This window comes from Bos javanicus, chromosome 13 (genome assembly GCF_032452875.1).
Source record: "Bos javanicus breed banteng chromosome 13, ARS-OSU_banteng_1.0, whole genome shotgun sequence".
NCBI classification, from domain to species: domain Eukaryota; kingdom Metazoa; phylum Chordata; class Mammalia; order Artiodactyla; family Bovidae; genus Bos; species Bos javanicus.
The window spans coordinates 70,735,180-70,750,582 of record NC_083880.1 but is presented as its reverse complement, the minus strand read 5'-3'; the positions used below and the strand labels follow the sequence as shown (position 1 = coordinate 70,750,582).

General features: G+C 43.1%; 1 protein-coding gene across 5 annotated transcripts in view; it reads left to right on the top strand.

Moving 5' to 3' along the window:
- The window catches only part of PTPRT (protein tyrosine phosphatase receptor type T), a 594,083-nt gene that overhangs the window by 483,620 nt on the left and 95,060 nt on the right, over positions 1-15,403 (top strand). For 4 of the 5 annotated variants that reach the window (XM_061437619.1, XM_061437621.1, XM_061437623.1 and 1 more), the window contains one exon: positions 14,871-15,061. In XM_061437619.1, coding sequence (XP_061293603.1) covers positions 14,871-15,061 — 191 coding nt within the window. The remainder of the gene's footprint in view (positions 1-14,870; positions 15,062-15,403) is intronic. The other variant, XM_061437620.1, reaches the window with a different exon arrangement.

Genomic DNA, 15,403 nt, shown 5'->3' with positions numbered 1-15,403 from the left:
TCTATACTGTTCTTTGTTGGAGAGAAGTTGGAAGTCCAAGCTAATGGGGCCCACAAAAACCATAGACTTACCTCAATCCAGATCTTTCAGAAGACATCATGGTAAATGAGTTAATCCAACCTGCTTCCAGAGGACTACAAGGATCCTTGTACCTATGAAGCCACTGCTTTCCAAGTCTCTCTGGTGCTGAGTCTGACCTTCATTAGCCCATGAGGTCTGGCATTGAAGCCTTCCTCCACTTTCCCATTCTCACTTCTGCTATGACTCCAGTCTGGCTATACTGGACTTTGCAGATTCTCTTTTAACCTAGTCACTCATGCTATGACCATGGTGATTTTCCTCCCCTCCCCACCCCCCAGTCTCATACGTCCACCTCAGTCAGACATATTCGCTTGGTCCCTGCTTGGCAAGGAGCCCAGTGTAATGTCGTTAAGGGGGTTAGCTTCACAGTCACTTCTGTCATTGTTTTCTAAAAGCACCATTGCTTTTTCAACTGACCCCACACATGGTGAGCATTTAGTCACCATTTCAAGTCATTTATTTAGCGTGAAAATTTGTTAGACCATTGTTTAGCAAATTCATTGCATTGAACTTTTTACTTAGCAGAATCACTTAATTAGTATTTTATTACTGGAATCGACTGTCAATTATGTGGCTAATTCATTTACTTAGGGAGTGAATGTTTTATCTGGGTAATGCAATTCAGAGTGCACTGTTAACTCTTTAATGATTAAATATTGTTGTCAGTGGCAATTTATGTTATAAGGAACATTAAATCATTTATTTCCCTTGAAGTATCCAGGTGTTGGAGAAATGTGTAGAGAGAATAGTTTAGAACCACTTATGAATTAAAGGACTTTCATTAACTGACTGCTAATGAAAGCTAAATAAAAGTAGCTGGAGAATTTTGATTGGACCCCTTGAAATAAATTGTTATAATATGTATACTTACATGTCTATATTGCTGTAACACATGTAAATGCTCTTGTACTGACATGATTCCTTGGGCTTTCACAAAACCACTGTAGAGTGACGTTGGGGTTTGTATGTGGCAGTCTCTCAAATGACTGCAATGATTCCTGCCTGCTTTCATATATCCTGGTATTATCCCTTCCATTGAACACAGACTGTTTTACTGACTGACTTCTAATGAATAGAATGTAACAAAGTATGGACATGTCACTTTCAAGATTAGGTTATAAAAAGACTGGGGCTTCCTTCTAGCCTAGTCTGCTCGCTTTCTCTCTCTCACTTGCTCTGTGGGAAATCAGCTGCCAGGTTGTGAGTTGCCCTACGGAGAGACCCACTGGGCATGGAACTGAGGACCTTACTCCAGTAACCCATGAGAAAGTGAATCTGCTTGCAACCACATGGGTGAACTTGAAATCAGATTCTTCCCCTCAGATGAGTCTTCAGATGCAACCATAGTCACACCAGGCAGCTGGAATACAGCTTCATCAAAGACCTAGAGCCAGAGGTACCCATGAAATCTGCACTCAGATTTCTGACCGACAGAAACTATGAGTAGGTGTTCGTTGTTTTAAGTTGCTGAGTTTGGGAGTGGTTTGTAATGTAGTGATAATTAATAGCTTCCCAGGTGGCTCAGTGGTAAAGAATCTACCTGCTAATGCAGGAGATGCAGGTTCACTCCCTGGGTTGGGAAGATCCCCTGGAGAAGGAAATAGCAACCCGTTCCAGTATTCTTGCCTGAAAAATCTCATGGACAAAGGAGCCTGGCGGGCTACAGTCCACAGGGTCTCAAAGAGTCGAACACAGATAAATGACTGGGTACACACGCATAATAGATAATTATTACATGACTTAACATGTGAGATGTTATAAGAATTTACCAAAAACTTTTTGGTTCATAAGTAGTAGAGCCAGGATTTAGCCTTGGTTCTTCTGATGTATTTCTATAGGAACTGTGGTTAAGACCTCTCACTGCACCTGTCAGGAGTCCTTAAAGCTTTGACATCTAATGAGCGCTGCTACTCCAAGGCAGTTTCTCTATAACAGTGATTCCCTTGTGACCTGCACACTGTTATTCCCATGAGAAGAAGCCACTAGAATTCTGGAGAAGCTTGTGAGCAGCAAGCTCGTAGGACTGATCTTCTTTACTATGTTTTAATCAGGAATTGAGTCAAAATTTCCCTTTGTAACATCAGTCACTGCCCAACCTGCATTAAATGATTGCATATGCAGTTCCCAAACATGACTGGTCCCAAACTAAAGCTACTAAATCCTTGGGTCTAAAGAAGAAGTCTGTATTTAACATGTTTCCTGAGTGACTCTTAGGTAACATCAAGATTTGAGATCCCCTACATAACACAAAATAGATTCCCATTCCAGTGAGCAGATTGTATAATTCAACTGAGCATCTGCCATGCTAACCTTTGATGTACACACTCAGCTTTATTCTTATGAGAATGTTAGGTATCTGTCCTTCCCAGAGTAAAGGCCATCAGTTTTGGTTGCTTGAATGTTTTTGTCTAGTTGGTTTTGAACAACACTAAGCTGTACTACTTCATTCGTTCACTAAAAGCAGAAAGGACAGTGCTTGCTTTTTTGAGTAACTCTAGGACCATTAATGAACCAATTATATTTCTTAACTGGAAGTTCCCTTAGAAACCATCTAATCTCTCACTACTCAAAGCACAGATCCATGAACCAACAGCATCACCATCACTGGGGAGCTTGTTACAAGTGCAGTTCTTGGATCACTGAATTAGAATATGCATTCTTTACTCTCTGGCATGTATATTAAAATCTGGGAAGCAGTGGTCTAATTTAACGGCATAATTTTAAAGCTAAGATCCAGAAAGGTGAAAGTCATTATGCAAGACAATTTAGTGGCAAAACCAGGATGGTCAGTCTTGCAACTCCACAACTGTGCTGCTGCCCCTCTATTTGTGTTCAGTTGTCCCTGTACCTTATTATATCCACACACACTGCTTAAGGATCCAGGGGCATGGTTTGAAATGGAGAAATCGGGCACCTTTCCACCCAGGATAATGGCAAACTTGTTTCAAACAGCTGTTGCACATGTAAATTTCCTCTCCCAGACAAGTTTAGTCATTTCATTTTCTCTTTGTTATACGTCAACAAAAGACAGAGTCACCTGTCAGGCTGAAGATTGTAAAACCTGACAAAATTGAGTTTTTCTAGTTTGGCTAAGTATTACTCAGCAAGTATTTTGCATACCTTTGTCTTATGATGATTTTGATGAATGAAAGAGAGGAAATAAGACAAGCCGATGTTTTCAGTGTGATGCATTATTTACCTTTTTTTTCTCCATCAAACACCTTCCTGTGAAGATGAGGGTCTTGGAATGCAAGGAAAGATACAGAACACAAAATGTTCAGCTGTTTAGTGTGAGCACAACTCTCGAGCTAGAGAGAAACACCATCGTGTCCCACCCAAGCAGGAGTCACATCAATGCTGCAGCCTTCAGCCTTAGATAAACTCACCCTTCCCCTACACAGTCTGTCATCCCCCCTGTATGAACCTCTCTCAATAGCCACTGCAAAATCCCTCTTTCCTGCTTGCAATAGTATCAAAACCATACAATTTACTTTTCTTTATTATTTCTGCTTCAAGTAACTTACTAAGCAGGACATGTTCTATGTTCTTCGGAATATTCTATCTATTATATATTGACATGACCAACCATATACAGAACTTTCTGCTGATGGTATTAAATAACCTCACAATGGTGATAATCTTTCAACATTGAGGAAACGCACATTTTCTTCTTAACATACTTCGTTCTCTTCTGCTAAGTGTACACTTCACAGGAAGCCATTCCTTATCAGCCAAATGTGTACCATGCTGTATCATCTGTTTACAAAGGTTTTTTAGGCACATATACCAAAACTTAAGTGCCTCTGAAAGTAAAAGTGGATGGTGAATATGCAGTGATTAAACACTGGACTTGGGCTTCCCTGGTAAGCTCAGCTGGTAAAGAATCCACTTGCAATGCAGGAAACCCTGGTTAAATTCCTGAGTCAGGAAGATCCATTGAAGAAGAGATAGGCTACCCACTCCAGTATTCTTGGGCTTCCCTGGTGGCTCAACTGGTAAAGAATCCACTCGCAATGCAGGAGACCTGGGTTCAGTCCCTGGTTTGGGAAGATCCCAATTACCACTCCAGTATTCCGGTCTGGAGAATGTCATGGACTATTATAGTCCATGGGGTCACAGAGTCGGACATGACTGAGCAACTTTCTCTTTAGGTATGATGGAAAAAGAGTTTGTGTTTCCAATGAGCTGAAACACATTAAAAGTCCAGAGTGACATCCTTTCTCCTTTGTGGTTCGGCAGGACATTTGCAAGACCCCACACAGCCCCACGGCGGTGTTCCTCTCATATCCTAGTTTGCTCACTGAGCAGTTAAGACCAAAAAGCATCTTCTTGTTGCTACAGGTCTTGTGCTTCTGGCACAGCAAGTAATCTGCATTTTTGTTTGAATTAAGTTCATAAAACCTACTCTGTGAACCCTGGCTGATATCAGCACTTTTGCTGTTTTGACGTTTCCCCACTGATTTTCATGCAATTGTGACAAAATGGGGGGAAAAAAAGAATGACTTTCATAGTTTCTTTTTAATAGTGAAATCCTTTCTTCAAACACAACCATACCTAGAAATAAGTTTTATAAAACAGATTAAAAAAAAAAAATTTCCCTCTGACTGGAGCAGAGGTGAGGGGACACTCATGTGTTTGCTGAGTCTTGCTCACGTGCATACACACATACACACACGCGCACATGTGCACATATGTACAAAACCCCTCCTGAGGGTCCAGTTCACTCCTGACCCACAGGAGAGACTCTAAACAGAGGTCTCCCTTCCTAACTCTGGCTCAGCTCTTAGGTCCCTAAGCCACAGACTAATAATTCACTTATTCTTTCCCCAGAGACCACATGGGTGAACCTTTTCATTCTATGATTTACCCAAAGTAAAAATAATGATCCCCGCCACTGGTCACTTGAACAGCTAAAGACTGATTGTTGTCATTTTTGTTCAGTCGCTAAGTCCTGCCCAACTCTTTACAACCCCATGGGCTGCAGCACACCAGGCTTCCCTGTCCACCATCTCCTGGAATTTGCTCAAACTCATGTCCATTGAATCGGTGATGCCATCCAACCGTCTCACCCTCTGTCATCCCCTTCTCCTCCTGCCCTCAGTCTTTCCCAGCATCAGGGTCTTTTCCCGTGGGTCAGCTCTTGGCATCAAGTGGTCAAAGTTTTGGAGCTTAGCTTCAGCAGCAGTCATAAGAACAAGGCTAGTACTTGAATGGCTCTGCCTAAAATCAAGCAGTGCACAGAGTGCATGACCATGCATGGAAACCCTGTGGACCCCTGGACTGGAGGAGCATCAGGAAAGATGGAGCCCCAGCTTGTGGGGCTCTCATAGATCACAGGGTATCACCAAGAGACACTTTGCTGCAACGGTCACCCTGCGTCCAGGAGTCAGCCCTCAGCCTAGAGACGAGAGAAACTCAGAGGCCAGTGTTTGGTCATGTGAGGGATCCTTGGGCTGGAAGTGCTTCTGCATCTTGGCTCTGCCACCATGGGAATCAATACCTGTGACTAAATTACATGCAACTATAAACATACATGCACAAGTTCATGTAGAATTGGGAAATCTGAGTAAGGTCAGTGGAGTGTATTCATGTCAATGTCCTGATCACGATGCTGCGTGTCAGTTATGTAGGACAGTAACACTGGGGAAGACTGAGTGGAGGGTATAAGGGACCTCACTAAGTTATTTCTTACAACCGCATGTGAAGCTACAGTTATCCCAAAATAAAGCTTTCTGTTAAGAAAAAGCTGGTGCTCTGGTAAAGGACCAGTAGGTAACCTCAGACCCTGGCCAGGCTCATCCGAGTCTTCAGATGTATTGCATGGTTTTCCTAGGCATTTACTCACTTGCCAGACCAAGTGTGTGATAAAAGTGTTCCACCCATTTCTGATGATTGTAAAGTGGTTTATGTGTGTCATTTTTGCTTAATCATTTTTGGCAGAGGCTTGTCTAATTTTCGGTGTTTTCAAAGGAAAGAGCCACTTTTTATATTTCTTCAGCTTCTCTGTTGTGTCCTTAACTTCCATTATGTCCCATTAACATCTGTTCTTATATTTATTTACTTACTACTTCCACTAACTGTATTTTTCATCTCTAGAAGTTAGATTTGTATTGTGCAAAGCCACCCATCTTTTTCCCATGATGTGTTGCCTTAAGCTGTGGTTCATGATCCTTCCATTTTCTCCTTAGTCAGTCTAAGTGTATTTATTTTATTGTCTCTTAGACAGTTTTATTATTTTCAATTCTTGGTAGGCATATCTCTTTGTGTATCATGTCTGCTGACTTTCTCTCGTGGGGATAAGCTTCCTCACACGGCTTGTCATTCTTTGTATTTTATTTTTCCACTTTGAATTCATCTTTAGTGGAGGCTATTTTGTTCTGTGGGAATTAACATGTCTTGGATTGTGAAAACAGTCCTATAGGGTGGTTCTCATTTGCTTTTCAGGACAGGAAGATTTTCTGTGATATTGCAAGATTTTGTATGCTGACTGCTAGATTGGCAGTTGCTGTCTCACACACAGAGAACAGATGTGGGACTAGACACTGGTGTGATTGGGTCCAGAGCTTCCTTTGTATGTTGTCTCTATCTGAAAGCTGTACACCCTTCTTTTTATTGTTTGGTTTTTATTTTGTATTGGCATATAGCTTATTAACAGTATTGTAATAGTTTCAGGTAAACAGCAAAGTAACTCAGCCATACGTATACGGGTATCCATTCTCCCACAAACTCCCCTCCCATCCAGACTGCCACGTAACATTGAGCAAAGCTCCCTGGTATATACGCTTCCTTTTATTCTACTAACTGAAACCTTTAACTTAAGGGTGTTCACACACACACGCACAATTGACACAGATATGCAAACACGTGCTTAAAATTAGATCCTTCACTTAAGAACAAGATTAAAATAGTATATATTGGCTGTCCACTGCAAAAGGTAAAGAAGTTAATATATATACATTTTCTAGTGATTCATCAGTCACCATTTCCTGGTTTTCCTTAGTAACATTTCAGAAGTTAATCCAGTATTTTTAGTTTAGCTGTTTTTACATCGTTTCTCTTTAAGAATTCTTTTTTACAGTTCATTCTGTTTCAACTCACATTTATTTTGGTTTTCATACTCATATCTCTGTTTAACTGATTTTGTTGTATAACAAATTGGTTCTTTTATAACATGTTTGCCTCCAATCTTATGCGTTTTTTATTTTATTTTTTTAACTAAAAGATTTTTTTCCCCTTACCTCCCCACACCTCTAGAAAAGAATCAGAGCCAGTATAATTCCTGAGTCTTTGTGCATCAGGGAACATCTTTCTGTAGCCTCATAAATGAAAAACAACTTTATCAGTGTATGATTTTGGAGTCACAGCATTTTTCCCTCAACAATTTTATTCCAGTGATTTTGGGCATTTAAATTTAGGCAACAAAAAATATGGTTAGCATTTTTTCTTTTTCTTTATAGATAGCCTTTTCTTCCAGCCTAGATGTTTATCTGCATTTTTGCGCATCAATAATGTTTAATAATATTATCAGGAGATTTGTTCTATTTTTAAGTAGTACAATGGAGAGCTCTTCACATTTGAAAATTTGGGGTTTTTATTCTGCCAAAGAGCTATTTTTACATTGTATCCTTTATTATCACATCTATTTCATGTCTTCTGTTCTCTTCTTTGATAACAGCAATTATCTGTCTTTATGCGTCTGTTTTCTTCTCTCTGAAAATGTCTTTTTGGTGTCTTCACACATGAACACACATGAGCAGATGATAGATACCAGGAAAATAGGAGTCTTGCTGTTCTCATTCCCTTGTATATTCACTGCAAAGTTCTCTAATTCTTCCCAGTGTCTGCCTGTTGCTTATTCTCAATACAGATTCCAGTGTCCTTTCTGGTTTTGTTAATACGTTTTGGTTTCATCTTTCTTTGCCTTGCTCGATCCATATTTTGAAACATCTGTCCTCATAGTTAATCTTTTACTACCTTTATTGTTCCATGTTTTCTTGAATTCCATACCAACTCAAATGTCTTTCTATTTTCTATTGTGTAAGTTACAGAAAAAAACCAAATGGGCTTAAACAGTAGGTTAATGTACTATCTTACAAAAGAGGAAGTCAGGACTTAGAGGAGGTTCCATGGCTTGGTGGAATGATATGAACAAGAATGTCATTAAGGCTCCAATTCCTTTCAAGTTCTCCACTTTGCCATCTCATATTGGCACTGTCCTCAGCCTGGATCCCCTCTAGGAGGTAAGATTGCTTTAGCAGTTCCAAGCATCAAGCCCACACATGGTAGTATCCAGTAGGAGACGGAAGTTGCTGGAGTGTCCTTCTTAGAAGCAAGGAAATCTTCCCTAGAAGAAAGTAGAACTCCCCTAATAAAACATCCCTCCTAGCTCACTGAAAATGTTCGAGAGTCAGCAGAGATGATAGAAACACCCAAATGGCTTGAGGAAATCAGGATTTGCCCCTAGGTCTTGGAATAGGGCCATCCTCCTCTGAGTCACATGGAAAATGTGTGGGCACCCGAGCTTATTTGGGAGTTCTGCCAGAAAGGAAGAGTTTGGGGGATGACTGTTGAGTCAGTAGTCACCACAGAGTACTCTTTTCTCTTGAAAACGTTATTTTTCTCAGCATCCAGAGTGTTATTTTTCTTCTTTTTCACATCGTGGGTTTTTCTAAGACTCCGTGCTGTTTTGTTTCTGTTTTCTTAACTCTGAAGGAGAAGCGGTCTCTCCAGGACCCGTGTTTGCGAATAAGCAGAGAAGGCAGGTTCTTACTGTCGCTTTTGCTGTTCAGCCGATCGGAATCCTCTTCTTGTGGCTGAAGCAGAATAAGTAATGCATGTCCACAGTTCCGTCTTCTGTGTGATGTGTCTTCCACCATCCTTCCATCTCATGAGAGCTATGGAAGAAGAAATTCATCCTCTCCCCACAAAGAGAAAGATTGATTTCTTTAAGCAAAGGAATCCAGAAGCACGTTCCCATGACTCTTCCCATGACAGCTTTTTTTTTTTTTTCTTAATACTGAACTTGCATTCTGGGGTACAGAGGTGTTTATCTACCCTCTTTTGTCTGTATTTTTTTTTGGCTGTGCCAGGTCTTAAGCCATGCGGGATGTTAGCTCCCCAACCAGGGATCAATCCTGCATCCCTGCCTTTCAAGGCAGATTCTTAACCACTGAACCATCAGGGAAGTCCCACCTTCTTTTGTCTTTGCCAATAAAAGGGACTGAGGAAGAGGAAGGACTTGGAGATGCATGATCCCTGTATTGGCTTACTAGATTCTCTGAGCCCAGGAAAGAAAATGGGAAAAGATGAAACGTTTCTGTCCTTTGAGCCAATGTTACCTCAATAACAAAGTATAGAAGTGTCAATTGCCAACTATATTATGACCATTTCAGCTCTTTAGAATGTGGCACAGTGAGGTAGCACTGCATTTACTATTAGTTTTACAAGTTCAACCCTGGACAGTTGGTCAGATTTAAGACTGGGAGACAAGGTAATTCTGTCTGCCATTACATTGGGTAAGAACACATTCCCGAGGGAGATATGAGATGGGGGTATGGTGTGAACATAACACTTTCTCAAAGGTCACAAATCTGTGCACACCTATCCTGTTTAGTCACTTGAAGTGAAGTGAATTGAAAGTCTCTAAGTCATGTCCAACTCTTTGCAACCCCATGGACTATAGAGTCCCTGGAATTCTCCAGGCAAGAATACTAGAGTAGGTTGCCATTCCCTTCTTCAGGGGATCTCCCCAACCCAGGGATCGAACCTGGGTCTCCTGCATTGCATGCAGATTCTTTACCAGCTGAGCCACAAAGGAAGCCCCTATCCTAGTTTAAGTCAAAAGTAGCATATTATGCCTATGATTTTATATTTCACTATCATTCATAATGAGATAAAGTAAAACTGATTCAAAGTTGATTTAAAGAAAAATTTTGAAAGCATAACTATGTAGATATGCACTATTCAATGAAGTTGCCCCTGGCCACAGGTGGCTATTTACATTTAAATTAATTGAAATTAAGTTAAAAATTCAGATCTTCAGTCACATTAGCCATATTTGAAGTGCGTGCTAGTCATAGGGGCTTCCTAGGTGGCACGATGAGTGGTGAAGAATCCATCTACCAATGCAGGAAGTGGCTGCCATATTGAATGTGCAGATGTAGAGCACGTCCATCCTTATATGCCATTCCGCTGGACAGTGCTCTGCTAGAGCCGTATGGGTAGGTGCCTTTTGGAGTTCACTCTAGCTCTAAGTCATCTCTCTTTGGAACTTGATTTGACTCTGGATGTCTGTGTATACCCACCCTGCCCAGTACTGTGGCCACTGACCATATGTGTTGTTGAGCACTAGAAATACAGCTGAGTTGAAATGCTTTATAAGATCACTTTGGATTTCAAAGCCTTAGTATGAGTAAAGAATGTCAAATATATCATTAATAATTTTATACCAGTTTTGCATTGAAATGTCATTTTGATGCATTGGATTCAACAAAATTTCTTACTGAAATTCATTTCACTTGTTGTTTGTTTTTTTTTACCTTATTTAATGTTGCTATAAGGAAAGCAATTTACATACGTGGCCCATGCTGTATTTCCACTGGCCCTCTTTACCCTTCTATGTAACTCCAGAATGTTCTCCCTCTCCCTGTATCTTTCTCTAGATCTGCGGTTCCCAGTCCAGGAGCTATAAGCCACATGTGGGATTTTAAATTTAAGTGAATTAAAATTAAGCAAAATGTGAAATACAGTTTGCCCATCACATTAGCCGCATTTCCCATGCACAGTAGTCACATTTGATAAGTGGCTACCATATTGCACAGCAGAGATACAGACTATCTCCGTCACCATGGAAATGGACAGAGCTGATACAGGCTGTACACAGTGACAGCAAAATCCACAGAAACGGATGTGCTGCTTAAAGCCTGAGGAATGTTTCCACGGAGCCTGACTCTGGAGCATGTTACCTTCCACCTCCCAGAGCCCATCGCCTCTCACTTTTGTCAGAAGTGTTTACGCACCTTCTCTCCTACAAGTGGCAACTCCTCTTCCTCTGAACATGCTTTCCTCCACCCTCCTGTCTGTACTTGTATCTCACACTGCGCTTTGACAATGTGGGTACTCAGTTCATATTTGTTAGCTGGTTGGAGTGGCTATTCCTAGCAAGTGATTAGAAATATGTAGCTGACATTAGTGGAAGATCTGTAATGACTGGAAGCAGGAGAATAAAAAAGAAAGAGAAGGTTCCCAAGGAAGAAGAGACAGGAAAGAGGAAATCAGAGGGAGCATGGTAACCCGGCAGCTCATACACGTCACCATAAGCCCTCTGCTCGCCATGCAAGTGCCTCATAGGCAGCAGCGAGACTCGTTGAGGTGGTCGGGGGTGGGGAGGGAATTCAAGCCCTAGACAACAGCTATAGAAAAAGTACAGAAGAATCCAAAATATTATTATGTGATAAATAAACATGCAAGATCCATAAATGAGAAGTTGAAATGCCATGAAAGGGTCTGATGAGGAGAAAAATGAAAACTGTTCTCTCCCTGGGCCAGCTGGTTCGAGTTACATTTTATGAGCAGCATGTGGATTCCAGCGCCCTTGTTGAATTAGCAACAGAATCACACATTAGTTTTAAGGCTCCCTCTCGAATAGGAACATCATAATGCTTTTTAATTGGGGCTGATAAAAACGTAGCGTTACTTGTAGGTTCCTGAGAGAAGTGAGTTGTGAAATTGGGTTTTCATTAAACCTAATGATGGAAAATTAAGTATAGTGCGTCTGGTGAAATGGGGTGTGATAAAAGGCATCACTTCTGCATTATCAGAGGTTAATAAGGGAATAGGTGAAGTAAGATACATTGGAAAAGGGAGTCCAACTAGTTGAATTAATAAACCTTGAAAGTCCCTTGGTTCAGAGTCTTCACAGCATCATTAGCACCAGCACTGACATTATTACAAATGTTACAGCAATACAAGTTGCTAAATTTCAGACATGTTTATTTTCCATTCCAGCGTTGGTTTTGCTGACACTGAGTTTACAGTCTGTCTAGCAATGTGTTTAGAGGAAAACATCCATATTGGTAGCTGTTTGGTTTTGGAAATACTTGGCATCTCACAAAACTCATCAGGTGCTTGATCCTAAGAAGCCTATCTCTGCCAGGCAGCTGGTCTCCCAGGCCGCTCAGGCCCATGGGTCTCTGAAGATATCTGTCCCCGTATATGATGGTGGCTTAGGTAGGAGACACTCCCAGGGCTCCAGGCACTGACTCTGATTCATCCTGTCCTGGAAAACCATGAAGTACAGCATCTGGAGAAGCAAACCCAAGTGTTCCTTTCTTCTCCAGCCCCATGGGTGATATTCACCAGAAGGATGCCACATATCCATGGCAGCTGGGATACCAACAAGGCATGTGTGCTAAGGCACTTCCATCATGTCCGACTCTTTGCGACCCTATGGACTATAGCCCGCCAAACTCCTCTGTCCATGGGGATTCTCCAGGCCAGAATCCTGGAGTGGGTTGCCATGCCCTCCTCCAGGGGATCTTCCCAACCCAGGGATTGAACTCACATCTCTTATGTCTCCTGCATTGACAGCCTGATTCTTTATCACTGAGCTACAAGACATAATGTGTCTTTAAAAAGAAGGCATCTTCTTAAAATCCTTCCTACTGGCTTGAAGGTTCGTAGACATTCACACCTCTCTAGGCCTACCTCACACCATCTCTTACAACTTTGCCCCCATCACCTCGCCACCCTCCACTTCTGCTCCATCCCAGCCTCCTTGCTCTTACATAGATGTGCTTGGCTTTTCCCACTTCTCTTCTCGTGCTTCCACTGGGTCTCCTTGTCTGTCCACCTTACAGGGGTTCCAAACCCCTGGGCCACAGATTGGTACCAGTTCATGGCCTGTTAGGACCTGGGCTGTACAGCAGGGGTGAGCAGCCATCGAGTGAATGAAGCTTCCTCTCTATTTACAGCCGCTCCCCATCACTCTCATTACCACCTGAGCTCCACCTCCTGTCAGATCAGCTGGGCCATAATAAATGTAATGCAATTGAATCAGCCCAAATCCATCTTCTACCCTGGATCCGTGGAAAATTTGTCTTCCACAAAACTAGTCTCTCGTGCCAAAGAGCTTGGGGACCGCTGTACTAGACTGTCAAGGGTGAAACCTGTCTTCCGAGCATTTCCAGTGCCTGCCAGAGTCCCTGGCACAGGGTGAAGTCTCAGTAAACCTTAACTCCCAATTACAAGGGTGTGATGGAGAAGGGACACAGTGCCCACATTTGCCAGCTCTGTGTTGAAGCAGTGCCAGTGCAGATGAGTTACCTATGACCTCACATCAGAGGAGAAAAATAAGCTGTATTTTCCTCATGCTTGCCAGGAAACATGTGCTTACATCTCACCTTCTTACGTCATGTGCTTACATTTACATCTTCCTGGTGCATAAACCTGTAAGTTCTAGATCTTTCTGTTGGCAATCATTTCCTTACAAGGAACAGCTTTGCTCACGGCAATGCATAGGAGGAAAGTTCACTTTTACAGAATCAGTGTTTGATGGCTTATTGTGACATCGAGACAAACTGAAAGATGCATTCTGAAAAGACAGGTTGCAGAAAATGAGGAAATACATGCTAAACCTCCCAGGAAATGAGTGTGGCATAGACCTCGTGGGGTCTGCCTTGGTGCCTTGCAGTGTCTGAAAACATCTGGGTGAGACACATTAAATCTGGCAGTCCTCATCATGCACATCACAAACACAGTGGTCTGGGGCATAGACTGTCCACGTCTCTGGGAGGAGAGACCAAGCCTGAATGGTTCTGGATGAGATGCACTGGCCCTAGAAGATTGACAGTGTGTGGCTGGCAGGGAGTTCAGAGGGTAAGAATGTGGTTTTACTGGTACAAGGGGAGCAGAAGAATTCAAATTCCACCCTCAACAGGCATCAGTTTTGAGGGTGGACCAACTAATACCGGGCAGTGAACTCAATTCAGTGTGTCTAAAGATTGTTAGCAGGGGAGATTATAGATCTTATGCCAAGGAGAGGTGATGAAGGAGATCAGGTATACGGCCCAGGCCTGGGAGAAGTAGCTGAAGGAGGAGGTTCAGGCCTCTCTACTTGTGAGGTGTACAGCATCACTCCTGGATTAAGAGTGTTACTTGCTGGGGAAATCAGACAGTAGGCAGAAAATGATCACACTGCAGATGCCATAGCTGGAGAGAGCAGCTGAGAGGGTGAGGGTCCCTGCTTTTTACTGTGGATCCAAGACTGGCTCCAGTGCCTCCCAGGTTATAACCTGAAGGAAACAAACTGGTAGAGAAATCAGGTCGCAAGGATACAGTCAAATGGACCAGAAGCAGACAAGTAGCTCTGATCTCCAGGGACCACCAAGACATTCCAGGCAGGCTGCAGGAGGGTGCTCCCAGTATCCAGCCTGCCGGCTTCTCACTGGTTCTGGACTGGCCTGGATTGGCCACGACCACCCTGACAAGTCTGGAGGACGGACAGAGCTGACAGCCAGCCCGGAAGCTTGGCTTTACTCCCTAAAGATGCACCCTTGAAGTAGAAACAGACCGCAGGTTATTGCGTCACTGGTTGGTTGGTTGTTTATTTTCTTAAACCCGCCACTACAGCCAGGCCAGGGAAACCACCATCTCTGTTCTTTCTGAAGTTCCCTGATCAGCCGTCCTGAGTTAGCTCCCTCGGTCCTCCCCATGTCAAGCTGGGGGAGGGACAGAGGACAGAGGACAAAGCTCCTATAGGTGATGGCCTGTTCTGCTCCTTCTCTTTGAAGCAGATGGCAGCCGCGGGGAGCTGGCGCAGCCCACCCTCACGATCCAGACTCACCCCTACCGAGCCTGCGACCCCGTGGAGATGAGCTATCCCCGGGACCAGTTCCAGCCCGCCATCCGGGTGGCTGACCTGCTCCAGCACATCACGCAGATGAAGAGGGGCCAGGGCTACGGGTTCAAGGAGGAGTATGAGGTAAGAGACCACCCTGCAGGAAACTCCCTGGTGGGCGCAGAAGCCTCCTGGATGCTGGTCTCGCTACTCAAAGTATGGTCCCTGGTCCAGCAGCATCAGCAGTCCCGGCAGCATGTCAGAAATACACTGTCCCAGTTCCCACCCAGATCTGCTGCATCAGTTTGGAGTCACATCTTCCTTCAATAGGAAGAGAGAATGGCTTGAGCCCCCATCCTACACATTGAAGAAAAACCAGGAGATGTCCCCTGCCTTCCAGTGATTTCTAGGAGGTCTGCTTGCTCCTGGTCGCCTCTTGCCTCATGGCCATGCTGCTGTTGTGTTTTCAGCACCTCCCCCCCAGTC